This window comes from Balaenoptera borealis (genome assembly GCF_965194805.1).
Source record: "Balaenoptera borealis genome assembly, chromosome: 3".
NCBI classification, from domain to species: Eukaryota; Metazoa; Chordata; class Mammalia; order Artiodactyla; family Balaenopteridae; genus Balaenoptera; species Balaenoptera borealis.
Genome location: NC_138866.1, coordinates 31,036,265 through 31,053,150, shown reverse-complemented (window position 1 = coordinate 31,053,150; position 16,886 = coordinate 31,036,265). Strand labels below are relative to the sequence as shown.

Below are 16,886 nucleotides of genomic sequence, written 5' to 3'. Positions count from 1 at the left end.
AAGATTCTGCCTTTCTAACAAGACCCGGGAGATGTTCTGCAGCTGGTGTATGGGCCACGCTCTGAGTAGAGAGAGAAGAGAGTAGGCTGACTCCTGAGCAGAGACAGCGAGCCTGCAGAGTCAGCTCTTCCTAACCCTGCATCCAGATACTCCTCTGACCATATCTTTATCTAACTACATATTGTTTATAAATAAACTACTATATGCTTAAGTCTCACTGAGACTTTTGGGTATTCCAGCACTCCAAACCTCTTGGGAATCAGGATCTGAACCCCACAGGCCACCTCTACTTCCAACCCCTTCTGCTAACCTCTAAGTCCTTCTTTGCACAGTCACCCTAATCCGTACCCTATAATCCATACTCCCCAATTTACTTTATTTCCCTATTTTCCTCCCGCTGAAATAATTTGCTTCTATAATAGGAAACGTCAGTTGACTTCTATGTGCCAGAACTGTGTTTTACGGTCCTATCAGGTTTGTAAACATCATTTTATGAGACAGTTATTATTAGAACGACCATTTTACTGACAAGAAACTTGAGAACCAGAAGGGTTAAATAAACTGCCCAAGGTCGTGCAATTAATAAGTGGAAATACCGAGATGTGATCCCAGACCATCTGACTCCAAAGCCCACATTCTTGGCCACTGTAATGTGGGAAGTTGTCCTGGGAGCGTGAGCAATCCATTCTCCCTGGGATGTCAAGGACTCTTACTGCCTCTTCTCAGCCTAATTGTATCTGGTCCTAACGCACTCTGGCTGCTTTCATCTCTCCTTAGCCTGGAACAAAATTACATTAGGTCCTGAATGTCCAGGATCAAAGTCTGGGTTAAACTTTGAGCCTCTTCAACACTAGAGAAGTTGGCCAGATTGATGTCTGAGACCCCCAGCCTCCTCTTCCTGACCCTCCCTGCTGGCCTCCATGGGACCACCTTTCAGCCCCCTCGTCCCTCTCACTTCAGGAGCCTCTGCCTTCCTTTGTTCTCTACTCTCCTTTCCTTCTACATCAAAGGTGGCTTTTAGAGAAAGATCTGAAAAGATTTCTCAGTGTCTCCACATGCATGAATTTTTTGAGGCAGTTTGCATTTTAAGCCTTATCACTTAATCAAGGGAGAAAAGTTCTGGGGCGCTTAGGTCAGAAGGATATAAGGCTGTTGATTAGGCCCAGGCTGGAAAGGGAAGTGGGCGAAGAAAGGGCATTCCAGGCAGGAGGACCTATGCTTGCATATCGTAGTTACTCAATAAATGTTTGTTGACAAAACACTGAAGAGGAAATGGATATGTTCAGGTCCACTGGGACCAGAGAGGGATCTCCCTGAAAAAAATCTGGCCTCCCCTCCTGAGCCTTTATCCAACTCTAAGAGAGTTGGACAAAATATGCTTAATAGATAGTGTTTTCCCCCTTCTCTTGGCCACATAGGTTGATTTTTTCCTTTAATTTAGTATTCTAAAAGTAAAAATAATAATTCCACCAGGTACCCCTTAAACAAGAGGAAATCTCTGACATTCAACCAAAGGTACTTGTTATGATGGAACAGGTTGGAATTGCCTCCTTTACCGTCCCACTAGCTCATTTGGTTATTCAGGCCTCCACACAGTTTCTCCTTCTAGAAGAGAGACAATAATCATTAGGAGTCTGGCCTCTGACCTTTGGAGCCTTGTCAGGAATAGGAACCAGAACCTAGAACTTTGCCAGGGAGGTTACCTATCAACCTAGTGCATGATCTGGCAGCTCCACCCATTCTTTCATTTTTCTGGCCCTCACTCTCCAACCCCTTGGCTTGTCTGAGTTATGGGGACCTGTGACCACTCCTCTAAGAGAGCAACAAGCAAGAAGACAGCAGTGAAAGCAGCTTTAGGGTAAATTTCAGGCAGCAGGAGGGCTCTACCATTGGTTGATGCCTGTGTACCAATGAATAGAAGTGTATTAGACTAGACTAGAATGGAAGATAGAAGTGTGAGGAATGGGGACCTGGGGACGCGCTGGGATCATATGTACAGGCCAAGGAACAAGGGTCCAGACAAACCGTCAATTTCTTATCATCTGCTGAAACATCTCCCCGTTGTCTCTTGGGTTGAGAACCAGGGACACTTGGCTGGTAAGGGTCTACTTATAAGAACAAAGAGCAAGATGAATGTGTTAGCACAGACATTTAGAAGGAAAATTCTGAGCTTTTATATTGTCAAGTGTGGGATAAGAGATGTTAACCAGTAGAACATCTTGCTAGAAAAACAAAAGAAAGGTTCTCATCCACAGAATGTTATGTTTGGGCAGCGACCTAGAAAAGAACTAGCTTATTCTAGGAACAGACAGGTTAAATTTTTTTTAAGTTATCTCTGGCTATTCAGTGAAGTTGATCATCTAATTATCAGTCTTCATGCTTCTGTCCCCCATTAGACACAAGTTCAAGGGCAGAGACCATGCGTCATGCTTGCTTTTGCATCCTTGACGATAGCCATACAATAGTGTGGGTAATCCACCGACCTTTAATAGCCAGGGAAAAGAGTTCACAATAAATATCAAGGGCAAGAAAAAGAAGTTGAATAGCTAGAACTACTTCTGCATCACCTACTTCTGCACAAAGCTAAAGGCAAGGGAAGACCTAGGCCCTAAATTTGCCCTAATGGAAATGCAGCCTTCCCTCAGCCTCTACTGCTCTCATGTTGCATTTCACCCACGTCATTGTTTTTTGGGGTTTTTTTATTTTATTATTTTTGGCTGCATTGGGTCTTTGTTGCTGCACACGGGCTTTCTCTAGTTGCGGCGAGCGGGGGCTACTCTTCCTTGCGGTGCACAGGCTTCTCATTGCAGTGGCTTCTCTTGTTGCGGAGCACAGGCTCTAGGAATGTGGGCTTCAGTAGTTGTGGCTCGTGGGCTCTAGACCGTAGGATCAGTAGTTGTGGCCCACAGGCTTAGTTGCTCCGTGGCATGTGGGATCTTCCTGGACCAGGGCTCAAACCCGTGTCCCCCGCATTGACAGGCATATTCTTAACCACTGCGCCACCAGAGAAGCCCTCACCCACGTCACTGTTGCCTAAACATTACAGCTTTTCCCCCTCAAAGCAAAAACTCCTAATTCTGACCACTTTGGTCACTGAGTCTCAGTCGGGAAAAGCCAACTATATGGCATGTGACTCCTCCTCCGATAACCGCACAAAGAGTCACCAGCAAACCAGTGTCACTCGTTCAAGCGTCATTTAGGAAACATAGTCTTAAGGGTGATGGCAACCAGTTCAGGAAGATCAGAGGGAGAATTTGGGCTTTCCCATCATTGGCTTGAAAGAATAGCTCCCAGGCTGGCTCCAAGACAGCTGGCAGGCTCTGTGTTGCCACAAAACAAAGATCCCCCCCTGTCCAAAGCTAGGAGAGTTCAAATTCTTTCTCTACAGCCCCTCCTACCAGGCTGATGACCCCAAACAGAACCAGTTAGAGAAGGGTGACCTGGTGACACCCAAGAAACGATGGGCCACTTCTTCACATCTTCATGCCTTGTCATGCCTATAGCCCTGGAGCTGACAGAAAAATTTCATGTGCTTTCTGAAAGACAACTCACAAGAAACGAGAATAAAGACATCTGGCAACAAGAAAACTAACCCCTGCAGGCATCACCTTCTCTCATCCCTCCTTTCTCCTGACTTATTCCTTCTTGCCTCAAAGATGAGCATCTTCCACTCAGGCTGCCAAGCGAGGCCCACTGACAGGAGGACGTTGAGCTCTCCAAGCCTTAGCCTGGTAATCTAGCTTGAAGGCATCCTCTCTGTCATCAGGCCATTTTGGAAAACTGTAATTCACCTAGCTCTCCTGATTTGTAGGAGGCTAATCTTAAAAGAATGAGGACTCTGAAGAAGTCATGGCCAGAGAAGTAAATATCTCAGTTAACAAAATGCTTTTATTGCATAAACCCCACAGGCCTTTAGAACTTAAAAGGAGCTCATCTAATTGAAGCCTTTATAAACAGACGGAGGCCCATGGTGACAGGGCTGGGACTCAAATCCATTTCTTTTGGAGCCTGAGCTCCGTACTTCTTAGTGGCCCTGGACCCTCCATGTACTTCTAGATTGGCAACTTGTTTCCTGGGTTGGGAACGCCCTCCTGGAACCCCTCAATGTGTACCTTAAAACTAAGAAGGGAAGGAAGAAGTGACATTTGGGCTTCACCGTCAGGTCCCTGAACTGAAAGAGAGCTGCCACCATAATAAAAATCCTTCATGCCTCCTCGTGGGGGGCTTGGCTTCACAGCTTCCCAAGCACAGGAGCCATGGCTGTGACCTTAGAGATCTTAACAGTTCTCTACACCTTGGGTCGCCATGGAAAGGGGGTGATCCCTGAGCATGTTTGACAGAGACATGCATGGGAAGGATTGGCTGGCAGGAAGGACCGTGTGCCAAGTTATACTTGAGGGCCTGGAATTGGAATTTACATCACTGCTAGCAAAACACAACAGTAGTTAAGCTGAGCAAATCCCATCACTTCTACTTTCAAAATATATCTAGAATCTGACCACCTCTTTCCACTCCTACTAGGACCACTCTGGTCTGAGACATGATCTCTAGCCCCCTTAACAGCACCAGCTGGACCCAGTACTCCTGTGCTTGACTCCCCCAGTCTATTACAAAGTGATTATGTTAAACCTTGATTCCAGTCATGTAACTCCTCTGCGCAAAACCTTCCATGGCTTCCCTCTCACTCAGAGTAAAAGCTGAACTACGAACCACTTACTATGAACGATAGGATCCAACAGGATCTGGATCTATCGTCTCTGACTTCATCACCTACTGCTCTCCATCTTCTCCAGCAACACTGGTCTCCCTGTGACTCCTTCTTGGTGCCCACCTCAGGGCCTTTACACTGGCTGTTTCCCCTATCTGGAATTCTCTACCCACCCCCCATGCCACCCTCACCCCAATAACATGACTAACTCTATCACTTCTTTCCAGGTCTTCAATCAAAAGACACCTTCTTAGGGAGGCCCTCCCTGACTAGCCCTATTTAAAATGTTAACACTCATCCCAGCTGGCTGACATTTCATATATCTCTTTCCCATTTTATTTCTTCTCCTTCACACCTGCCAGTGACACATTACATATTTTACTTATTTATCTTATTTGTTGTCTTCCTCTCCCACTAGAATACAAACACCATGAAGGTTCACTGCTGCATCTCCAGCAACCAGAATGATATCCAGCACACAGTAGGTATTCAATTAACATCGGTTAATTGTTGAAAGGCCAGTGGATTACCCCCACTACTGTATGCTTATCATCAAGGATGCAAAAGCAAGCATGACACATGGTCTCTGCCCTTGAAGAACTTGTGTCTAATGGGGGACAGAAACATGGAGACTGATAACTAGATGATCAACTTCACTGAATAGCTAGAGATGACTTAAAAAAATTCAACCTGTCTGTTCCTAGAATAAACTAGTTCTTTTCCAGGTCACTGCCCAAACATTCTGTGGCTGAATGAAGGAAAGTGTGGTTTGGGTGTCCATGACATGGTAGCCCTGACCTGCCCCCCAGCTGGGAACGAGGAGTCAGGCCCCCTGAAATAACAACGTTTGAGCATCCCCATCCCCAGCTGTTTATAACTCTGTCTCCCCCTGTAGGCGATGAATAAAGACACGCTCCCCAGGGACTTCCCTGATGGCGCAGTGGTTAAGAATCCGCCTGCCAATGCAGGGGACACGTGTTTGAATCCTGCTCCGGGAAGATCCCACATGCCACGGAGCAACTAAGCCCGTGTGCCACAACTACTGAAGCCCTCACGCCTAGAGTCTGTGCTCCGCAACAAGAGAAGCCACCGCAATGAGAAGCCTGCGCACGGCAACGAAGAGTAGCCCCCGCTCACCGCAACTAGAGAAAGCCTGCGCGTAGCAACGGAGACCCAATGCAGCCAAAAATAAATTTAAAAAAAAAAAAAAAGACACGTTCCGCATATTCCCCATGTGTCCCTTCAGCCTGACCCTCCTTTCCTACCCAGGCCCATCCAGCCTCAGAGATCCTCCTACCAAGTCCAGTGACCCTCAACTTGAATAAGAGCAGTTGTTCAAGGGGCAGCACTTACTATGTCAGCCACGATGATAAGCACTTTACGAACAGTATTTCATTTCATCCTCATGAGGTAGGTAATATCATTCCCATTTTCATATGAGAAAACCAAAGCTTAAACACTGCATTGAACACCCAACTGAATGATTTTCCACTTCTTTCTCTTCTTTGAGGACCTGCCATCTACCCACAAAGGTGGGTCTTTGCTGGCATGCTGGTACCAAGCATGCCCCACACTCCTCAGGCCAGGGTGGAAACTTGACCCCAGAGCAGCAGGTTCAGTTTTTTTTTTCCCAGAAATGTAGATGTGGATGTAGAGACATTACTGTAAGGCCCTTCATGAAGGGGGCACTGGAACATCAGCCTGTGGTCACGTGTACCATGAAGGCTAAGCGAGAAAGAAGAAAGAATCAGATGCGCTGAAAATCAGGTGCACTGAGAACTTTGCAACTCCAGGGAAGAAAGAGGAGGAAGAAAGAGGCCATGCCAGGGTCCATGGTGACTCTTCCACTGGCTCCCAGATTTTCTGAGACTCTTTCAATTAGGTACTCCATTCTGATTAAGATAAACCAAGTGGCTTTCAATTATTTGTAACCAAAGGGGCGTGACTCAGAGAAGTTAAGTAACTTACCAAATTCCACATAGCCCCAGAAGGATGAAGCTGGACCTTCAAAGCCCATGCATTACCATAACTGCTAAACCACTTGGGCTGTGTCTTCTCCCAGAGGCTGGCAGGGCAGCTGTAGGGGATTCTCTACCAGGTCACACCCTCCTTGTCCCTCCCTGTCCCTCCTTTCACACCCAATACATTGTCCCAAGGAAAACCGAGGTCACAATAACCTCCAGGGCAGCCTCAAATGAGAAAAGGAGTTAGTTAATGATGAGAGTGTATAGCAAGTAGAAAAGAGCAGAAACATATTGTGGGTAGGGAGGAGACATCATGGGGTAATTGATGTTTTTACAAAGTCTCAGGTCTTCTGGGGAGCAGGTGAACCGTTTCCTTCCCTCCATCAGACCCAGCTAAGCAGATGGCTAGGGTGAGGACAGGAGAGCCCAGGAAGGAGTATGGGGACAGTCTCTGGAGAGGGGACTTTGTCCATGAGGCCTCCAAGCCCAAATCCCCCATGAAGAGAACTGCATTCAGACTTGTCCCCAAATACGCAATCAAGCCAGGTGAAGCCCAAAGAAAAGTGGGCCAAAGGCTTCTCTGGGCAGATCCATTAGAGGTAGCTGCTCCCTCGGAGCCACTTGAAGTCTGCAGCTCCTGGAGCTCTGTTTATTGACTCTCTTTATTTCTCTAATTTGTCAAGTACTGTCTGCAAGCATGTGCTTGCCTCCTAAGTGCTCAGCTTCTATCCTGCCTCCCAGGCTTCTCCAATTTGATTAGTATAGTCTGCACTCCATCTTTTGAGTCATTAATGAAAACACTGATGAATATTGGGCATAAGTCAGATCCCTGGGAGGCCTCTCCTTGGGTGCCATGTCTTCTTGCCTTGCTAACAACCCGGCAGGGATGACCCCTCTTTTCAGACAGGCTTTGCCTGTTGTTCAAGAGTTTTTGTCCCCTATTTTCATTTACCCATTTATTCAATCACTCATTCGTTAATTGTGCTAGGGCTAGAGACTTCCCACAATTTCTGGCAAATGCAAATTCATGGAAAATGCTTAACAAATACTAGTTATTACTACTATGAGGTGCTGTGGGGACACAAAGATGCACAGGACAGACCCCAGTCCTCAGTAATGAGAATGAGGGTAAGAATAACAGCTGCCACCCGCCAGTGCTAGGCTAAGTATTACACAGATATTCTCAAGCCCGTGCTGGACATTATCCACCCTAGGGGGGCAGTTGTTGGTAAGGATTAAGAGTAAGGATTCTTTTTATTATTTTTTTTTTAATTAATTAATTAATTTATTTATTTTTGGCTGTGCTGGGTCTTCGTTTCTGTGTGAGGGCTTTCTCTAGTTGCGGCGAGCGGGGGCCACTCTTCATCGCGGTGCACGGGCCTCTCACTATTGCGGCCTCTCTTGTTGCGGAGCACAGGCTCCAGACGCGCAGGCTCAGTAGTTGTGGCACACGGGCTTAGTTGCTCTGTGGCATGTGGGATCTTCCCAGACGAGGGCTCGAACCCATGTCCCCTGCATTGGCAGGCAGATTCTCAACCACTGCGCCACCAGGGAAGCCCAGAGTAAGGATTCTAATCTTATAATAGCCTATAATGGAAAAGAATCTGAAAAAGAATGTGCATATATATATATATATAACACACACACATATATATTTATATATCTTTGAATCACTTTGCTATATATCTGAAACTAACACAATGTTGTAAAATCAACTCTACTTCAATAAAAAATAAAAGTAATAAAGAAAAGAGTAAGGATTCTAAAGTCAAACTTTTTATTCTGGCTCTTCCACTTACTGGTTTAAACCTTCTTTATCTTAGATTCTTCTTCTGTAAACTTACTAAATCGGGTTGTTATAAAGGATTTAAATTATTAAGTGAGATAATACAGAAAAGGTGCTTAGAGCACAGCCGAGCACATAATAAGCATTCAGTAAACGCTAGCTATTATTATTATTTCATGCCCTACAACTACCTGATATGAACTACTATTATCTGGGTTTTACCAACAAGAAAACTGAAGGTTAGAGAGACTAATTTGCCCAAAGTCCTACAGCCAACAACAGAACTAGGATCCAAGTTTGATGCCAAATCCCATTTGCTTAATTATTATAACATAGAAAGGATGAAGACATGCATAAATAACTATTCAACAAGATAGAAAAGCAGATGAGACTGTAAGGCACAGAATATTGTCATGACACAAATAGATTCTCAGTAAATACTACCAAGTGATGATGATGATGATACAATTTTAAGTGCCATACTAAAGTTTTAAAAGAAAGTGTTTTAGGGTGTCAGAGGAAAGAGAGATCATTTCTGAACAAGGAAAGAGTTGGGGACTTTGAGGGAGGAGGTGCCATTTGAGTAGGACTTAGCATATGGATAGGAGTTGGACACAATGAGAAAAGAGAAAATGATCCTCCACGTAGAGGACACTGCATGAGCAAAGGCAAGAAGATGGGGAACATGTCGGGTGTGTTTGAAAAAAAAAATAGCAAGAAGTTCCCTTTGGATAGTATGTGGTATATGTAAGGAAATAGTTGGGAATGAGCTAGAAAGGAAAACACACACACACACCCCACCACACCAGTGGCCTCATTAAATAAATGAGGCCTTGAATAAAAAATTGGCCAAAGCAGAGAGATTCTCACATTCCAAGAGTCTCCTGGAACTCATACTGGGTAAGGAACCATAGTAGGGATTTGGGAAGGAGGAATGGGATTTCTTTGATATTCGGGCAAGAGTAATTTCCAGAACTCCTGCACAACAGGGCTTAAGTTTGAGGTGGAGGCTGGGCAGGGCTGACGTGAAGCCAACACACGTGCCTAAATATGGGTCCTTAAAACATCAATGTGCTTTGAACCTGGAGGACATCATGCCAAGTGAAATCAGCCAGTCACAAGAGGACAAATACTGTATGATTCCACTCCTATGGAGTATCCAAAGTCATCCAAATCATAGACGTAGAAACGAGAAAGGTGTTGCCAGGGGCTGGGGAGAGGGAGGAGGGGGGAATTCGTGTTTAGTGGGTATAGAGTTTCAGTTTCACAAGATGAAAATGTTCCAGAGATCTGTTGCACAACAATGTAAATATACTTAACACTACTGGACTGTACTTTAAAAATGGCTAAGATGGTACATTTAATATCATGTGTTTTTGACAATAAAGAAAAAAAACGTGAATACCACCTCCCTCAAAATAGTGTTTCTTTTTCAGATGGTAAATGGCACTGCCCTGAGCCACCCAAGGCTCCTTCCCTTGGACCCCCCTGACATCCTGCTATTAAAGGATTCATGTCTGGCACTATTTTGAAAATCACCCCTGGGTCTAGGGGACTTGGCTCAAAGATGCTTTTGCACTGCATCTTTCTTAAGATGGAAAAACACAACCATTATATTGATGAATGGGGGAGGTGGGCAGGGCTGCTGCTGAAGAGTGTGGAAAAAGCAAACAGACCCAACCACTATACTCTGGCCTCGGATTTTCCTGAGGTGGGATCCCTGCAAAAGCGAGTAAGCATTGCCTGGAACTCTCTTCCTGCTGAGTCACCAGGGCGGTAACCCCACCCAGCCACGTCACTGTGTTCTTTGGGAATCTGAAGGTACAGACCCTGAGATGGTTCCTTCCTGAGCCCGCGATGATCACAAGGACCATATAAGGACATGAGGCATTGCCACCCCGCTGGGCACACACCCTGACTGTTCACACACCCTGACTGTTCACCTTGTGGGCACCTGGTTTTCCTGATGCTCCCAGCATCAGATACCCCTGACCCCTCCATTAGCTTGGAAATGCTGTGGAACGTGTCAGAAAAAAACAGTCCAAAAGAGTTGGTTCTTGGCAGCTCTGCCTCCATCATTTCTCTTCCTAATGAACCAGTGGAAAGCTGGATCTGTGGGCACGTCACAGCTCCTTGCCCGGCTGCCGGTTCGTCATCTGCCAGGCAGGACAGGAGGAGAGGGGAGGTGAAAGCTTAAGGCCCTGCTCTCACCTCTGCTCTAACTTCCTCCTCCTGCCCCGAGCAACGGCCTCTCTCAGTCCTGCGTTTCAATCTGATTCCTCCTACTTCCCACAATCACCTCCCGCCAACCCCCAGTCCTTCACAAAAAGAGAACCAAGAACAGGGAGGAAGGATCCTGAGACAGAGTCCCTGACTGGCCAGGGTCCGAGGGGTGATGCCGGAGGTCAGATGTGATTGGTGCTCCAGGATGGGCGGTGCCCCCAAGCCCTGCCTTCCGGGGGCGTGCGTGCCACATGCTGCTCCTCACTTGGGAAGCAGTAGGAAGAAGCCTAGACCTCCAACAGCTGCCCTCCTGCTGGGTGAAGATATTCTTTCCTTAATAAAAGTCAAGGTCTTCCAGTCCTCCCATAGAGAAAACTTAGAAGACACATAGAAGACCTTATCATTCACCCTCAGCTATGGCTGCTCTCAGGGCTTTTCCAAGGGGTCTCCCCTGGGAGGGGAAAAGCGAGCCCATGAATGGCATTGAGGACCTGAACAAGGGAGAAAGGGCACAGGAAATGGAGGGGAGGCACTTGTGACAATTAAAATGGTCTTTATTACAGTATGGAGGCTCCTCGAAAACCTAAAAATAGAACTACCATATGACCCGACAATTCCACTCCTGGGTATATCTTAAAAAAAAAAAAAAAAAAACCACGAAAAACACTAATTTGAAAAGATATATGCAGTGCAATTTCATAGCAGCATTATCTACACTTGCCAAGATATGGAAGCAACCTAAGTGTCCATCAACAGATGAATGAATAAAGAAGATGTGGTGCATATACACAATGGAATACTACTCAGCCATAGAAAAGAATGAAATTTTGCCATTTGCAGCAACATGGATGGACTTAGAGAACATTATGCTAAGTGAAATAATTTAAACAGAGAAAGGCAAATACTGTATGACATCACTTATATGTGGAATCTAAAAGACACAACAAACTAGTGAATATAACAAAAAAGAAGCAGACTCACAAATATAGAGAACACACTAGTGGTTGGGGGGGGCCTGCAATATAGGGGTGGGGCTATGGGAGGTACAAGCTATTAGGTGTAGGATAGGCTCAAGGATGTATTGTGCAGCACAGGGAATATAGCCAATATTTTGTACTAACTGTAAATGGAAAGTAACCTTTAAAAATTGTATAGAAACTTAAAAAAAATTTTTTAAAGAAATAACAGAAAAAAAAGGTCTTTTTTGGCACATCAGTCCTCCTTACACGGTGCCTCCTGCCTGCCCGTCTCCAGCAGCTTCCTAGGGAAGCATATGTGTTTTGCATTTTGGCCATCCCTCCCCCTGCCGTGGCACACACTCTCTGCTCCCCGAGCCCACTGCTGGCCTGATGCTGACCAGTGAGTGCTGGAATGACGTCATCCCTGTCCGTGCAGAACCCGCGTTCCATTCCCTACCTCAGCTCCTCTTCTCTACGGCAGTCCCCACGTCTCAAGCCCACGGTGCCAATTTGGGGATTTGGCTCAGCCTTTCCTGGGCATCACCAATGTTGGCTTGGCCACTCTGATGGCAGCAGACACTGATCTGCCCCCCCCCCCCCCATAGCCTGGTCATCCCATCGTGGCTCGTGATTCAGCTCGTCATGGCTGGAAGGCGGCCTTTCCTACACACAGAAGAACTCTCGTTGAGCTATGTTACTTCGATTCATATTTATACAGATAACAACACCTAATTTTTCTAGAACTTCTCAAGTGCCAGGCTCTATCCAAAGTGTTTACATGTATTATTCATTTAATCCTTACAACTCCGCAAGTCCTATACTGTTGTAAGCCCCGATTTATGGACTAAGGAAACTGGTGCATAAACGTTTGCTAATATACCCAGAGCTGCATGTAAGGAATAGAGCCTGGATTCCAACTCAAGCTATTAAACTCCAGAGTGCAGGCATTTTCCAAAACATCATGCCATGAGGCCACCGAAGGTACAGAGGACTGGTACCCAATTCTTTCCTCAAAACAGGTGGTGATGCGGTGGATGGAGAAGCGTATGAGGAAGCAGATACCTGAAAGAGGGAGGGGAAAGAGCGCAGAAAGGGGATTGGAGCCAAAGGCCAAAGATTTGGGATTTGCTTTCCTGTTCCCCAAGACCTGGCTCCCATGGCAGATGGTAAGCTGGAGGGTGGGAGTGAGGAGAAGAGGAAATTAAGGACCTGGAAAGAGAGTAAATGAGCAGAGGGGGCCTAGAGGCGAGGAACGCAGGCAGGCTTACCTGCGAGAGGCGGTGGGATGGATACAGCACATCCGGGAAGAATGATGGGAAGAGGAGCTGGGGAACCAGTGCTGACCCCTCTGTCTAGGTCGTTGATCCCGGGCAGAGTCAGGCAGTCGCTGACTTTAGCTGTAAGCCATGAAAGCAATCAGGTTATCACTATAGCCCTCTTATCGACCAAATGTTTCCAAAGGCATGAGACACCAGTGACCTCAAAACGGGTCTTGGGGAAAGGAGGACCAGGGATGCAGAGACGGAGACCAAACACTGACGTTTCTGCCAGCAGGGCTCAGGGCCTGCCTGGCAATGCTGGTTCCCTGGCCCTGAAGCAGGCTGCAGGCTGCCAGGCCAGGCCGGGGCCTAGGAAAGGGAGGAAGGCCACCCCCCAATGCCCTTGGGATATCTTGTCAACAGGCTAGCGTCCTTTGGAAAACACTCCAGAAAAAAACAGCAAAAGTGAGACAGAGGATTTCCTTCCTCCTCTGACCTGTCAGAAATTCCCTTAGGGCTATTCCGGGAGCCACGGGTCTGTCTTTATAACAATACTAGACACTGGTCAAACTTTTTAATCCACCCTGCAAACAGGAAATGGAGAAGGAAGCAAGATGGAAAAGACACATCAGAGTCTGTCACTGTTGCTGTTTCTTATCACGGGGGATAAAGCTGAGGAAACGCAGATTTTTCCGAGTTATACTTGATGGGGGTAGAAGCTGAGACCCACAGCCTAGAAATAGGGGTCAGGGAGAAACAGAGCAGACCTTTACAGAAAGGGGTTAGTAGGAAAGAAAGAGAGTACCAGAGGCAGATGGGGGAGGGGCTGCAGGGAAAAGAGGGAAAAGGGAGGGATGGGAAAGGAAAGATGGGAAGAGGAGGAAGAAGGGGAGGGAGGAGGGGGGGAGGGGACGGGGGGGGGCCGGAAGGGGAGAGGAGAGATGGAATCCTCATTGACTAGCCTGTCTTCACTTCTCCCTGCCTCTCCCATCTGCTATATGCTCTCAGTCAGCAAGTTCTTGCCACGGACACTTAAATTCTCTTCATTTTATCGGCCCCACTGCCCACCCCTCCAGGTCCTTCCTGCCTCTCACCTGGACCTTGTCAGAGGTTTCCATTAGTCTCTTAGTTTCAGTTTCTCCCATCTCCAGCTCATCTTTCCACCCCTCTAGGCTTGCAATCCTAAACTAATTTTTTCATGACTTTCTTACCCTACCATATCATTTTTTTCATAACCCCCTCTTCAACTTTCACCACCCAATTTGGTGTAATGGAAAGAACATGGGATTTTTGTAGAACAGACCTCAGGGGTTGTCAGTCTCAGTGTTATTGACGTTTGGGACCCGATCATTCTTTATTGTGGGGGGCTGTCTTGTGCATTGTTGAACATTTAGTGCATTCCTATTACCCAGTAGCACACCCCTATCTCCCCACCTCCAACTTGCTACAACCAAAAATTTCTCCGGGCATTGCCAAGCGTCTTCTAGGGGACAGAACTGCCCCCAGTTAAGAACCACTGACCTAGATCCAAATCCTGAATCTGTCACCTACTAACTAGATTCCCTTGGTGATGTGATGGCTGGAGAAGCATATGAAGAGACATAACTTATTTGAACCTTTAGTTTCCTTGACATTAACACAGGGCTGATAATAGCTACCTTACTGAGCCATCGTGAGAATTAAATACTTCTAACACATAACACATACCTAAACCTAACACAATGCCTAGTACACGATAAGCACTCAGCAAATATTTGTTTCTTTCCCTAATCTCCATTCTCTCATCCAAAAGACTTTAGCAGTTATCATTGTATACAGTCCAAACCAGAGGTTCCACCAACATTTAGCCCCATCCTGCATGTATTAGTTAGCCATTTGTCTGTTATTATAAGGGACAAACAACAGTAGATTAAACAGCATAGGAGCTTCTCTCTCAAATAACAGTCTAAGCGAGATCAGTCCAGGCCTGATACAGCAGCCGCGTGTTGTCTGTGTCCAGGCTCTCTCTATCTCGTTCCTGCCATCTTCAACATCTCATGGTTTAAGACAGCTGTTCCAATGCCCACCAGCACATGTCCACTTCCAACCAGGGATGAGGAAAGAAGGGTGAAAGGGGAGGGTGCACTTCTTATTTTAGACAATTTTACAGTTGGGAGGTTGGCCGCATCACTTCTTCCGCTCACATTTTATTGGCCAGAACCCAGTCACATGACCACACCTAACAGCAAAGGACACGTCTGGCCAGGGAGCCAAGTGCTCAGCTAAAGCTTCTATTAGCGTGGATGAGAGAAGAGATCTTGGGAGGACCTGTGGCTGTCAGTGTCTGTGGATAGCCCCATCTTCCACAGTTCTACTGGAGGAGCCACCCCTTCGGCCACCCTGCACTACAGACTATCTCCCTCAACACCTCCCACTTTCTCCTCTCCACCCCTTTGCTAGCCTTTTTTCCCGACGGGGGCTTGCCTTCCCTTTTGCCCTGCCAACCCCAATCCTGTACATGCTTCGAGGCTGAGCTCAATCCCACCTACTCCTTTATTTTTTCTCTTTTTTTTTGGCCGCCCTGTGTGGCATGTGGGATCTTAGTTTCCCTGACCAGGGATCCATCCCGTGCCCCCTGCATTGGGAGTGGGGAGCCTTAACCACTGGACCACCAGGGAAGTCCCCCACCTCCTCGTTTAAACGTCCCCCAGATGTCCCCCACCCAGAGCAAGTGCTTGCTTCTCTAACCTCCAAAAGGGTTTATTACCAGCCTGATTACCCAAATCTGAGTCATACTGGCTAGAAGGGCCAGTTGCCAATCTCTGTGCTTCTTCACTTCCTAAAAGACTTCTAAGTTCTCTGAGAGACTTAGCCCATGGTGTTTGCTTTTTCAAAACCCCACGTAAAGTGTTGTATTAATTTGCTAGAGCTGCTACAGACTGGGTGGCTTAAACAACAGAAATCTATTTTCTTACAGTTCTGGAGGTTAGGTGTTGGAGGTGAAGGCATAGGCAGGGTTGGTTTCTTCTGGAGGCCTCTCTCTTTGGCTTGTAGATGGCCATCTTCTCCTTGTCTTCACATGGTCTTCTCTCTGTGCCTGTCTGAGTATTAATCTCCTCTTCTTATAAGGACATCAGTCCTGTTGGATTAGAACCCGCATATACGACCTCGTTTTACCTTAGTTACCCCCGTAAAGTCCCTATCTCCAACTACAGTCATATTCTGGTACTAGGGGTTAGGGCTCTAACATATCGTTTTGCGGGGACACAATTCAGCCCATAACAACCATACTGTAGATGCTCAGGAAATATTTCTTATCTATCTGATTAAAAGACACAGAAGGAGAAAGAATAATCATGCTGTTAACTAACTCCTGTGCCCAGGACCTCTCAGGAATGTTGAACATGGTTACTTCTCTTGCCTCCTCTTAGAACTCAATATTCTTTGGCTTCTATGACTCCACTCTCTCCTAGGTCTCCTTCTTCTCAGGCCACTCCTTCTTCTTCTCCTTTGTGAATTCTTCTACCTCTATCATCCTCTAAAAAGTCAGTGTTTGTTGCTGTTCTTTTCTCCTAACCCTAAGCTCTTTCCGTGGTGAGCTCATGTACTCCATTGCTGCAGTCATCTTTTGCAGCCTGATGGTTCTCAGATCCATAGCTTCCACCAAGACCTCTTCTGAACAACTCATTCAAAGCACTGTTGCAGAAAAAAAATGGGGCACTAGAGGATGGTCATGTCCCAGGTCTCGAGTGAGTCCCCGGGATGGGCTGCTAAGTGAGGGTCCTTGGCTTCCAGCAGGAAAGAATTCAAGAGCGAGCCATAGTAAAGTGAAAGCAGGTTTATTTAGTGAGATACACACTCCATAGACAGGGTGTGGGCCGTTGCAGAAGGCGGGAGCCCAAGGCTGGAGCAGCGGCCCCAGGGCATGGGGTCATCTGGGAATGTGAGAGCAGTGGAGGTGTGGGGGTGGTTAGTTTTTACGGGTTTAGTAATTTCATAGGCTAATGA

General features: G+C 46.5%; 1 protein-coding gene across 5 annotated transcripts in view; it reads right to left on the bottom strand.

Annotated features, from left to right (window-relative positions):
- Nucleotides 1–16,886, bottom strand: part of LOC309625193 (uncharacterized protein) — a 47,379-nt gene that overhangs the window by 12,645 nt on the left and 17,848 nt on the right. For all 5 annotated transcript variants that reach the window (XR_014242377.1, XM_082384372.1, XM_082384370.1 and 2 more), the window contains exons 2-3: nt 15,854–16,017; nt 12,909–13,037 (exon numbers count right to left, since the gene is read on the bottom strand). Coding sequence is in view for 4 of the 5 variants with exons in the window: in XM_082384372.1 (XP_082240498.1) it covers nt 12,909–13,037; nt 15,854–15,887 (163 nt within the window). In the remaining variant the exon portion in view is untranslated. The remainder of the gene's footprint in view (nt 1–12,908; nt 13,038–15,853; nt 16,018–16,886) is intronic.